Source organism: Elgaria multicarinata, chromosome 6 (genome assembly GCF_023053635.1).
Source record: "Elgaria multicarinata webbii isolate HBS135686 ecotype San Diego chromosome 6, rElgMul1.1.pri, whole genome shotgun sequence".
NCBI lineage: Eukaryota > Metazoa > Chordata > Lepidosauria > Squamata > Anguidae > Elgaria > Elgaria multicarinata.
In genome coordinates, this window is record NC_086176.1 from 86,081,848 (window position 1) to 86,093,914 (window position 12,067).

Below are 12,067 nucleotides of genomic sequence, written 5' to 3' on the forward strand. Positions count from 1 at the left end.
ACCGCGCCGTGAGCGCTGAAGCGGCAGCCGTTGTAGCGACTGACGCTTCGCTCGCGCCTCAGCCTATCCCCTCATCCTTTCCCATCGCATCCTATCCGGCCCCGCCAGTAGCGCATCCTTCTCTTTCCCTCCCCCTCTGCTGCCCGTCCGCCGCTAAAATGGCTGATGCTGGGCAGTGACTGAGTGCCCCCGGGCGAGGCGGCTGCGAGTGGGGAAGAGCCCCCCGTCCGGCGCGGCGGTCGTGACTGAGGGAAGGACGGCAGCGGCGGCGACCACCATGAGCACCTTCGCCTTGGAAGAGACGCTGGAGGCGGACTGGGTGGCCGTGAGGCCTCACGCCTTCCATGAGCGGGAGAAGCACAAGTTCGTCTTCATCGTGGCCTGGAATGAGATCGAGGGCAAGTTCGCCATCACCTGCCACAACCGGACGGCGCAGCGGCAGCGCAGCGGCTCCCGGGAGCTCCGACGCCGTGGCGGCAGCAGCAGCTGCAGTCCCGGGGGAGCTGAACAGCGAGCCGTCTCCACCTCGACCAAGGCGGCCGGGAGCCCCACAATTCGCAGGAGCCCGGCCTGGAGCGCCGCCGAGCCTGGACAAGCCAGGAGCTCGCCGGCGTCGCCTGCCCGGGCCGAGTCACTACCGAGGAGCCCCGGCGCCCGAGTGTCTGAGGCGCCGCAGAGGAGCCCGGCCAGGGCGAGGAGCAGCAAGGCCCGGAGGCCTCCGCCTGCTTCGAAGGCGCCGCTCAGCCCCGCGGCCTGTGCGGCCGAGGAGATCGAGGTGTTGGAGTTGGGGAAAGACGACCCTGCGGGAAGCGCCGCTTTCCTCCTGCCGTCTCCGGTCGCCGGGCCTCAAGCCCTCGAGCCGCCCTCCGTGGCCTCCTCGGAGCCAGAGTCTTCGTCTGGTGAAGAGTGCAGCTGGGCCGGCCTCTTCTCCTTCCAAGACTTGCGGGCCGTGCATCAGCAGCTGTGCTCGGTGAATTCCGAGCTGGAGCCCTGCTTGCCAGTCCTCCCCGAGGAGCCGTCGGGTATGTGGACGGTATTATTCGGGGCTCCAGAGCTATCCGAGCAGGAGATGGACGCCCTGTGCTACCAGCTGCAGCTTTACCTGGGCCACTGTCTCGACACTTGCGGGTGGAAGATCCTCTCCCAGGTGCTCTTCACCGAAACGGACGACCCGGAGGAGTATTACGAGAGTCTGAGTGAGCTGCGGCAGAAGGGCTACGAGGAGGTCTTGCAGCGAGCCCGCAAGCGCATCCAGGAGGTGAGGGAAGCCCCCAATGCAGATAAAAGAAAAATCCTTCACAATGCTGCTAGGCCTGGTCCCTTCAGCACTTCGCTAATACCCCGATCTTGTGCATGCTTACTTGGAAGTAAGTTCTACTGAGTTCAATGTGACTTACTCTCAAGATAAGTTTTCATAGAATTTCAGCCTCAGTTATTCCTTTCTCTCTGTCTGTCCTGACTATATGTTCTCAAGTAAAATATTTCTCTTTAGAAGAAATAAAAAGTTGGAGTTGTGCAGCTTGATGCATTTTATTATGTTTTTAATCAGAAGTGTTTCCAAGGCCGTAGCTAGATCTCAGGTTTATCCCAGGTTCATCCTGGGTTCGTCCCTGCCAGAGCGCTGGATGCCCTGTGTGACACTTAGATGAACAGGTTTGACCCCAGGACAATCCTGGGATAAACCTTAGGTCTAGCTACAGCCCAAGTAAAATTGGGAAAGATCCAGCTTTCTGGATCCAGGGCTCTTTTGTATACCAGTATTTCCAAGCTTACCATTAATGAGGCTTTTTACGTAGGAGCTGCATGTTTCTGTTTTAACTAGAAGTATCAGTGCAAAAGAAGTGTGACTGGATTTGGCCAAGTTTGAACTTGTACTGGGTATGTTTGCTAAGTGTGCTGCTGGGCACTGTTCTTAATAATAGGAAGTGGACTGTAGTAAAAATTAGTGAAAGCTGATTCTGACATCAAAAGAGACACAGGCCAGTATCTTTCCTCTACCAGATAGACTCTTTATTTATGGTTGGTGGTAGATATAGCAAATGAAGAACATATAGGCAGGAGTATGGGTGTCACAGGCATCTGTTTGCAATAGAAACTGCATTCCTTACTATTTAAGATGAAATCCTATCCTCTCTAAAGTCAATGCAAATAGTATTTGGTGTTTGGTGTGAAGTAGGGTGTTCCAGAATTGTCAGTTTTGGAGCTGAGAGCCAACATTATATCCAAACCATTTAGATTCAGAGTTTGTTTGTTTGTTTGTTGTTGTTACCTTTATGTGTGTGAATACCTCAGAGTCCATGTCCTGAGCCCATGAGCTTTTTTTTTTTTAATAAAAGCTTTGTGTCTGTTGTGTGTGTATATGTGGGGAATGATGACACAAAACCATGTAATCCACTCATTTCCCAAGTATCTAATTATTCTTAAGTGTCTGCCCAACATGCTCCTCATGTTAAACTTTGCAGCACAGGATGAATGTCTGTTAAACTATAGGCTCCATCAAGGCCATGTTTGGCTTGAATTAGTTGTGATTGCTTGAGCCATTGGCGTTTCCAGAGCTGATTATGTGCAGTTACTGCTGTACAGAGGCTTTGGTTGAAAATGCTAGTTTTACAAAAGGTGGAATAGAAATTGTTAAAATAATACAAAAATATCCAATGTTACCATTTGTTTTTATATCAGAATTGAAGGCTGCTAACTTCATTTAATATCTGTTGTATTTGTGATGTAGTGCAGATTACAGTCAGTACCATATTGAAGTTGATTTTACATATAGTTAACCTGGAAATTAGTATTGACGTAGTACTCAACTTTCCTCAACATAATTTCATCACAATACAAGGTGTGTGTGTCATTGTATAAGAAACATTGGTCTTAAACTTGGCTATCACAGGCTTTCCCCCCTTTTCCTTACTGTCAAGAGGTGGCAGATGAACCCATTTTTCACCTGTATTTTGGTTTGAGGATCATGCGCAACTCATTGCAGAATGGTTTTGTGACAGATGTGTTCTTTTGGAATGAGTAAATGGCCAACCGCACTTCTTTCAGAGCTGAGACAATGCCTTAAAGTGTGATACTGGCAGTTAGCAAAGATAATTTTTTGACGCTCCCAGTGACAAATGAGCAAGCCATGCCCTTGCATTTTCAGGAAAATTTGAGTTACTCTGATGTAATTTAGAGTTATACAGGCTTAGAGATGGAGGAAATGTGGGGTAGATTTATGAACAGATGAGATGTTAAGAATCAGAAGTAAATAAGGGAGTAAGAACAACTGAAGGCAACCTCCAACACCTGAATAACCTCCTGAAACGGAGTGAGATAAGCTACAGCGTAGATGTGACCCAACTGGTAGGATATTGTGTTTAATTGCAATGAGCCCTCTCATCCTATGGTGACTGAATTAATGAACTACTTTCCAATAAAGATGAATTCATACCTGATTTTAGTATCTCTGTAAGTGCATGCTATGTAAATTGAACTTTCTTTAATTAATAGGTGCTTCATATTTAAGAAAGGAGGACATTTAGGGAGTTTGTTTTCTTCCCCCTGGCTCTCAGGTTTCTACCGTCTGTAACTTGCTTGATAGTGACTGTCTTTGAAACAAGCAGCTCATATCTCACTTGGCTAAGTTATTCCATGATAATGGAGGAACAGATGACAGGCATTTAATATTAATGTGTAATCCTGATGCAATGCTTTTCCACACTTCAGGATGAGACTTAGTTCTCTTCCTGAAATGTGAACCTACCAAGCTCATGTGTTTCATATATATTTTCTTTCACATTACTTTTGCCATCTGTACTTTAAAGTTGCTTACAAGAGGGTAGAGATACAGATATACTGGATTGTAGTAATTCTGTGATTAAAAACCCTATAGAGGAAATGTAGTCTCAAAAGGGACTTATTGACATGGTTCTAAAATAAAATATTTTACATTAGGATAAAGTAAATGCAGTTTTTTAATATACTAAAACTTTTTCTAATTAACAGATTCCACTGTATGACTCAACTTTTTTGAATGAGGCAGGAGGGCAAGCTGGACAAGATCCCTTATTATTTATCATTTTTATTGTTAATAGAGTCAAATCTTTTGTTTATTTGCTTAATATATGATCTAGTTGAACTCTGCAACATTTATTACTTGTTCCAATCAGTACTGAACTGAAATTCTGTGCTGAATTCTGTTCCTTTTGAGAACTTTCTTGCATATAACAATTTTTAAAAATAATAATAGTCTCATCTAAAATTAAATGACCATCTTGTTTGACAAGTGCTTCTGTGTTGAAATGCTGTAATTCTAAATGTTCTTAATTGCAAACTACAAAAATGGAAGAATAAGGACAATACAATTTGTACAAAAAGGTGGTGATCACCCCCCCTCCCCAATCTTGGCTCCTTTAATAAAAGCATCTCTGTGAGTCCTTACTGCCACATAGACTTCATCTCTTCCATTGTTTTCATACATTTTCTTCCTACTGTTTTTCTGACCTCTGTTCCTCATTCTATTTTTGTTAAAAAGTGTATTTTATATATTGCCAGTTAATATTTTGATTCTCTTTATTTTGTAAAAGCAAGCTCCAAAAAATATTTGAATTTCCAGCATTTAGCTACTTTTAAAAGATACCGGGCTAAGGAATTTTCTGCTTTCTAACATACACAGACAAACTAGCAACATCAGAGTATTTGATTTAAGATGACTGATTGCAAGTTGGGTGGGTTATACTGATGGCTAACCCAGTGCAATGCCCCCAAGGAGAGTATTTCACAGAAGAGAGTGTTGCATTGCTGTTGATGGCACTGAGTTTTGATGTGCCAATCCCACTGCTATTTAGCTTTGGTTCTGGTAGTCTGATTTAACTGTGTATATTTCACAGATGAAGATAATAGGAAAGAAGTGCAAGAAAAAGTTCATCTTAAAATTTCTGCATAGTTGCTTAAGGAACTATATGTCAATACATACTGGGGAAATATTTCCGCTGGTTCAGGTTTCCTCTATTGATTTTGTGCTTCAAAGGATATGGGACTGTAGGTTAATGGGAGTTCTGGCTTGCTTCCCTTAATTTGCCTTCTTATTTCCAAGGAATGGAGAGCTTTCATTTATTGACTGTCAGTAAATGGGCAATAATTAGGCAATATTGTAGGTAAAGTGTCTTCTGTGCATATTGTACAATGTCCGACATCTATATGTGGTCCACATGTATAGGTCACTATATTGCTTAAGCCATTTTATCAATCATGTATTTGCCTCTGCAGAGAATTTGAGGTGTTTATGTATGGTTTTTACACAACGGTAGCAAGAAGATTATATAAACACATTTTATTTATATGTACCCTGAAATGCGTGGCTATTTGCTATGATGAAAGAGACGCTTTCCAACTTTATTTGTTATTGCAGTGTTATAGTTTCTCTCCAACTAGACTAGAGACCAATTACAAAAAGCAAGAAAAGTTATGAAAAATATAGAAGCAGGGTTTTGCTGAAAAACTACTTACTTTGTGAGGTTCTATGTCATGAGACCTAGGAGCCTCAAATTTCAGAAAAGTCACAATACCCTTGGTAAGGGAATAAGTCCATTCCTTGGAGAAAAAGCACCTGTTTTGTGTGGCGAATGTCATTGCTTTGTTTCTTGGGTTCTCTAGATAAAAAATCTTAGTAGGGCTGGGAAAGACCTTTGCCTAAAACCCTGCTGAGCAGCTTCCTGTGACATTAGACAATACTGGGCTAAATGATCTGACTCAGAAGGCCAGGTTTGGTTTGTGAACCATAGTTTTGGATTAAAAGGTAAATAATGGCTCATTGCAAATAAGGATAGGAAATTATTAATCATTGTGCACAAGAGGAGGAGGGGATATGTGAGTGAGCCTGAGGCTCTTGCCTGCTAGTGTCTGTAAAGCCGAACTATGGTTTGGCAGTATGTGTGATATTTCTACACATTAGTCAGCAATGTAATAAACAAGTGCAGAGTAGCCATTTTATTTTATACGACAACCTTTGTGCTTTATTTGTATTTTTTTTAAAAAAAGATCAGTGTTTTGCTAGGGTATTAATGATTGCACCCACACTTGATGCTTCTGCTCCATTAACCCAGGTATAGGGATGAATGTTTTAGGCTTTAAATGTATTTCTTATAACTTGTGCCCGTTCCAAATGTTCCAAGTAGAGTTTAGATTGTAGTTTCTACTCCAAAGTCTTGGTTGAATATTATCAATTCCAGAGAGCAGCGTCATCATAATGCTAGTGTGATTTAGACACTGAACAGTTTGGACTATGTAAGTTAGTTTTCAGGAGGGTTGAAAGGCAATAAAACCTGTGGGCTGCTGTGCTGCCATCATGTGAATCTCCATGCTACTGTTCCATGTTGCTCTTTGCTTTTGCTGCAGATATGACTTAATATGATGGTGGAATCCCATGTAGCATGCACCCATGTGGTCCCTGGAGATTGATTGTAGCCCCACCCCACACAGCTGATTGGGGGCTTTGCTTTGGCATCACAGAAGCATTGATGTCATTAGCAGCGTTACTGGGAGGGAAAGAAGGCTATCATTGGGATGGGCATTGTTTTTATGATTTTATCTATATGCCACCCTGAGATCCTAATGATATAGGGCGGGATACAAATGTTTTCATAAATAAAGGCATCGCGGAAGCAATGATCTGGGTCAGGGGTGTGGTGGGGGACGGAGACTTTAGCCTCTCCCTTCCTCAGCAATCCTGAAGCAACCTCAATCACACTCCAGGTTTTCTGCATAGGATGGTGGCAAGGTTCATGCCCTCAGCTTGTGTATGTGCATATGCCTGTGTATGTGCATATGCACAGGCATGTGCAGCCCTCCCCCCACCAGATAAGGACCTTGGGACTGAAAAGGACTGCCATATGGTGAGCATTTCTAAATGTTACTCAGTAAAGGTGTTCAGAACTTGCAAATAGAGTGTCAAAGGCAGAACTTAATGAATGCACCAGCCCTTTCAGAATTCATAGACATTACCTCTTAATAGTGGTTATAACAGCTGAAAGGAACTACGTCATTCAGAGGGAGTATACCTCTAATTATCACATCCTAGGGGAAGAAAACAAACAGAAAATGGTTATTGTATGTGGCCCCATTCAGAAGACACCTTAAACCACAGCTTTAACCATGGTGGTTAAAGCTGTAGTTTAAGGTGTCTTCTGAACAGGGCCATTGTGTTTTATGTGAGCTTTCCAGAGGCATTTGATTACCTTATATTAGATGGGTGTGCTAGATCACAGGGGCCTTGGTCTTATACACCAAGCTTGTTCTTATGATGTTCTTTCAAAATAACCTTCATGTTTCGAAATAACTGACATTCCTCCTATGGATTTTCATGGGAGTTGGTTTCAGAATTTTATACTTCTAAAAGATAAGCTGTTTCCTAAAAGAGCCTAAAATTATTAATGGGTGGTGCAAATCTATACTTCTTGTACCTAGTGTCTTTTTAATTTAAATAATTCTCTTCCTACACCTTGTAAACTGCTTCAAAGTGTTCATAGAATGTAATTATATTCTTTCAGTCTTCTTTTTACTCAGCTGAACACAACTAGCTCTTTTAATAGCTTCCCATAATTCACCATTCCAGTTGTTGTGATTGCTAGAGGCTTTCCAACATGTCCTCATCCTGTGCTGATACATCATCAACTTGGATTTGGGCACAGGAAGGCCTGTTACACCCAGGGCCAGCATCAGGTTGGCATGGTCAGACCAGCACAGGAACTATTGACAAGAGCCCGCTGGACCTGCTGTTGCTCTTCACCATTGCAACCTGTTTGTTCGCCATCTTCTTGCTCTGGCTCAAGCAACAGTAGTGGTGTAAAGGAGGAGGAGTGGATGCCACTGCCTATTTGCTCTCTGCCTGGCAAGCAAGAAGGTGGCAGCTATGATGAAGAGGAGGAGGACAAGGAGCTGGCAGCAACACTGTTAAGAACTTAGACTCACTGAAGGAGGAGGCCCCACTAAAGGTGTTTTGCCCATGGGCCCTCTAAAACCTTGAGGTGACACTGGTTACACTGTCTCAGCCCCCATTAATGGGAGAACCTGCCATCATGTGTATGTGCATGTTTGAGTGTGTGTGTGTGTGGTGATTGTATACTATGATGTAGCATAGGCCTAGTGATGGTGGTGTCCTTGGATGTGAAATAAATCTGTAAGCTAGGGATTGATGTTGTTCATCCATCTCTAATATATGTCTTTAGTATATGTGACCTCCCACACCTTCATATAAACAAGTTCTTATTCAATTTATTAAAAAATATTGACTGCCATTTAAAAAAACCCTCATAACAAAATATCTAAAACAAGTCAAATCTCAGCCATCGGCAGCCTCACTTTGCGAGCGGAATTTCTCCTGTGGCATGAAATCATGTTAACAGTGTACGTCATAATTCTGAAATATTCAAGTTTATTACTTCAGGTCTTTTTAAAAAAATAATTGGGCACTATTTTTTATATATTAACTCCTTATATGTATAGTTCATGCAAAGTCTTGAGAAAAATCAGGAAAGTGGCAGGTGTACAATTCTTTAGCTCATTTGTAACCTAAGTGAATATCAATAAAACTTTTCCCTACTAAACTTTATGGGATGCTATTGCCAAATATATTTTTTCTTAAACAAGTTGAAACAGGGATTTCCCCGCTTCTGAGAAGAAGTCCAGATACAGGCTATAAAGGAAACCATGCTATGCATGTTTTCTATAAATAATAATACAATTTGGATATTTAGTATTTCACCACTTATTACCTCTAGAAGAAAAAAAGGGAAGGAAGATTTCCTCATTTCTTAAAGTGAAACAACCTTTATGCAATATTCTCTAGGGAAAAAGTTTGTTATGTGGGGAAAGCATTTTCATAAAGGATGTTTGAAACCAATTGTCTGGAATAGTATAATTACTCTTGCAGTCTTGTATAGGTATAGGGAAATAGAAAGTTAGCTAACTTTATAATTCTTCTATAAAAAAGATATCCATCCTGTATTGGATACAGTGTATCCAAATGATCCTCAAGAGATGTCTGTTTCTTGAAATCCTGAAAGGGAGTGGATTCCACAGCTTCCCAAAACTACTTGTAGTATTCATGTACTGCTCTTATGCTTAAGAAGCACACCTATTATGCATGTGTTTCAATCCCTGAGTGAAGGATGTCTCACCAAGTACTTTATTAGTCAGGGAGAAATTAAATGGAGCATCTCTCCTGACAGTTGAATAATGTGGCAGCATAGTCCCCCTGCCCCCGCCGCTCCATACCCATGTTTGTGGCTACATCTACTTCCTTTTCATTTGTGGCGAGGTTGAGGTGTGGCTTTGTTGTGGTGTCTGGAATATTGTCTGGCTGGAAGTTGAGAGAAAGGAAAAAATGTACTTTATGAATGTGTATGTGTGTATATTATATATGTAGTAGTCCAAAATCTATCTTGAGATTGGTTAGTTGATTGCCAAAGATTTGGTTGTAAATGTCAGTCCTACAGTACTTGTGTTGCTTAACAGGACACAAGTTACAGATCCTGGAGAGAAAAGGGAGCGGCCTCATAGGCTAGCCTGTCTTCTAAACCCAGAAGCTTGTGAGCCCAAGGCATTGTCCTGATGGTGAAACCACGGTTTGGCTGTTACATCCAAAGCACATATATTTATTTCTCAATTGTTGTGCAACCACTGCCAATTTGGCAGTCTAAATACAACTTATTTTATTTGATTGGCTGAAGGCACTGATTGCCCAAATGAGATAAACTGAATAATAAATTGGCAACGAATTTCCTCCTGCATTCCTCATTATTATCACAATACAAATGTAATGATACTATCCTAGCTCTAATCTCTGGGCCAAAATAGCCCTGTGCAAAACTGTGACGCTGAAAGAAAGTAGCTTTCTGGTGCATTATTTGCATAAATTAGTGCAGAAAAGGAGAATGTCTTAATATTCTTTATATGTAGGACAACGTATTTCTACTTCCACATATTTTAATATGTTTTTAAGTTTTGAGGGTCAATGTTAAATGACTATTTTTTTGTGTGATGCAGAAATACTGCCATAAAAACTATGGAACTTTACAACTATAAATCTTATTTTCGCTCTCAAACAATCAGCTTGAATATCTGTGTAACATACATTAAAGATGTCTGCTTGGGAGAGAAGACAGAAGCCCTGATATGTGTGCAGAGCTGACCAGGCAGTTCTCTCAAATGTGGCCTAAATTTTGAGATTTTTCTGAGGAACATAAAAGATATGAAATAATGAATGTAAGGAATAAAAATATTTTCTCTTTTAATATGAACCTTTTAATCAGATGCTTGTCTCGGAGCCATTTGGTCATGGTTGTTCAGAAGAGAAGATACATATTATACATATTATTGTTAAAGTTGATAAAACCCAGACAAGATTGAGAGCTTTGCATATTGGGTGGTATAAAACTGAAATAAATAAAATGAAATGATTGCTATTTTTTTTAAATTGTGACTGACTTTAATTTTTAAAAAAGGAAATCAAGTTATATCTGAGGTTTTTCAAATTCTGCAACAGGTAGATAAAACAAGATGAGTGATCATGATTCCAATTTGAAATATACTAAGGGGCATTCCTATGCATGTTCATACAGAAAAAAGTCCTCCATGCTGGGAGCTGTAGGTTTTGTTTTGTTTTTTGTCTAAACGTGCATAGGATTGAGCCTAAGTTAAATTTTTTGGGTGTTTTTTTATACCAAATCTATTTAGTTTTAGACAGGGCACTTAAACTGTCTAAGCAGCTGTTTCCTGTTCAGGATTTTAAAACCTGATTTGCTTTATTCAGTGTTATTTGAGTCAGTTGATCAAAAGATAAGGACAGAAGTATGGAGGAACAAAGATAAAGAGTTGTTCATTGTTTGAACAAGGTTTTGGACATGCTTTACATTTAAGGGCCAACACTAAAGTTTTTTGTTCCATATTCCATAAATGTCATTTTATGCAAAGCTGTTAAAGGTTATTCATGTTTTCAATTTTACGTATTTTAAGTATCTTAATTTTTTTCCAATTAAAAAAATGGATTCATAGAGCATGATCCACCCCTACGTGTGTACCACCCCTACATGGGTACAGCAGCAGGTGCACATAGAAATCAGCATAGGACTCAATGGAGTCTTGTTCTCTACTTCCTCCCCTTTCCTACTCAGCATATGTAGTGCAGTGTGCCACACCATTACTGGGAAGGGTAGGCTCCTGTGTACCTCCCATGCCTCCATTCAGCCTTCCCTCTTGCCTGGTGCAAATTTCTCAGGTCTGATATACTCTGTATAGACTAGTGCTGCCCTTGCACATTCTTGGGAATGGATCCTGCTTTGTACTTTTCAAATAGTAGGTTATAGAATGATGATGTAGAAGAGATACTGGATTTTTTTTTTTTTTTGTTAACTTAGATTGCAGAAAGATCTAAATCGGGAAGGATGATGATGATGATGATGATTAATAGAAAGAATATAAACTTAGCATAATGTAGAAAATAAAATGCCTCTTGCTAAGTGATAAGAAATTAATCCTAATAGTGAAGTGTAAGGAATGCATTAACTCAGTTGTCTCCTGTGACAGCCATAGGGGCTGGATGATATCAAGGGACGGTCCCTCTGACATAATCTGAGTCCCTTTCCCTTATAAATTTAAAAGGGAAACCCTGCTTTGAACTCTAGTCAATGATTGGAGAGGAGTGGGGGATTTCCCATGCTAATGCTAGTTAGTGTAAGCCCACTCTTTTTGTTGTATAATTTCAAGCAAAAACATAGGGTGAGATTAGTCAGGCATGGGGAACCTCCAACCTGCAGATGTTCCCTATTTGGGCTGCAGAGGCTTAGGCTCCTTCTGAAACAAGGGAAAGCCTACACACACACAAGCTGGGGACAAAAGGGAGTGCTTCACCCTGCCCAGGCTTTCCTTGACTTGGGCAAACCCAAGTGGAGTAAAGTAGCACTGCTCAATCCCCTTTGCTCTTTTGTCAGAAGACAACAATATAGTAAAGAGATGGAGCCATTTAGTTTCGCTCCTTCTCCTTGTTCCCTGCATGGAGAACATGAGGGTGGAATGAAGCTAGCTCAGA

General features: G+C 41.1%; 1 protein-coding gene across 1 annotated transcript in view; it reads left to right on the forward strand.

Annotated features, from left to right (window-relative positions):
* Positions 1-242: 242 nt before the first annotated feature.
* The window catches only part of JMY (junction mediating and regulatory protein, p53 cofactor), a 42,393-nt gene continuing 30,568 nt past the window's right edge, over positions 243-12,067 (forward strand). The window contains exons 1-3 of the mRNA XM_063127977.1: positions 243-491; positions 597-802; positions 890-1,258. Coding sequence (XP_062984047.1) covers positions 278-491; positions 597-802; positions 890-1,258 — 789 coding nt within the window. The 5' untranslated portion in view covers positions 243-277. The remainder of the gene's footprint in view (positions 492-596; positions 803-889; positions 1,259-12,067) is intronic.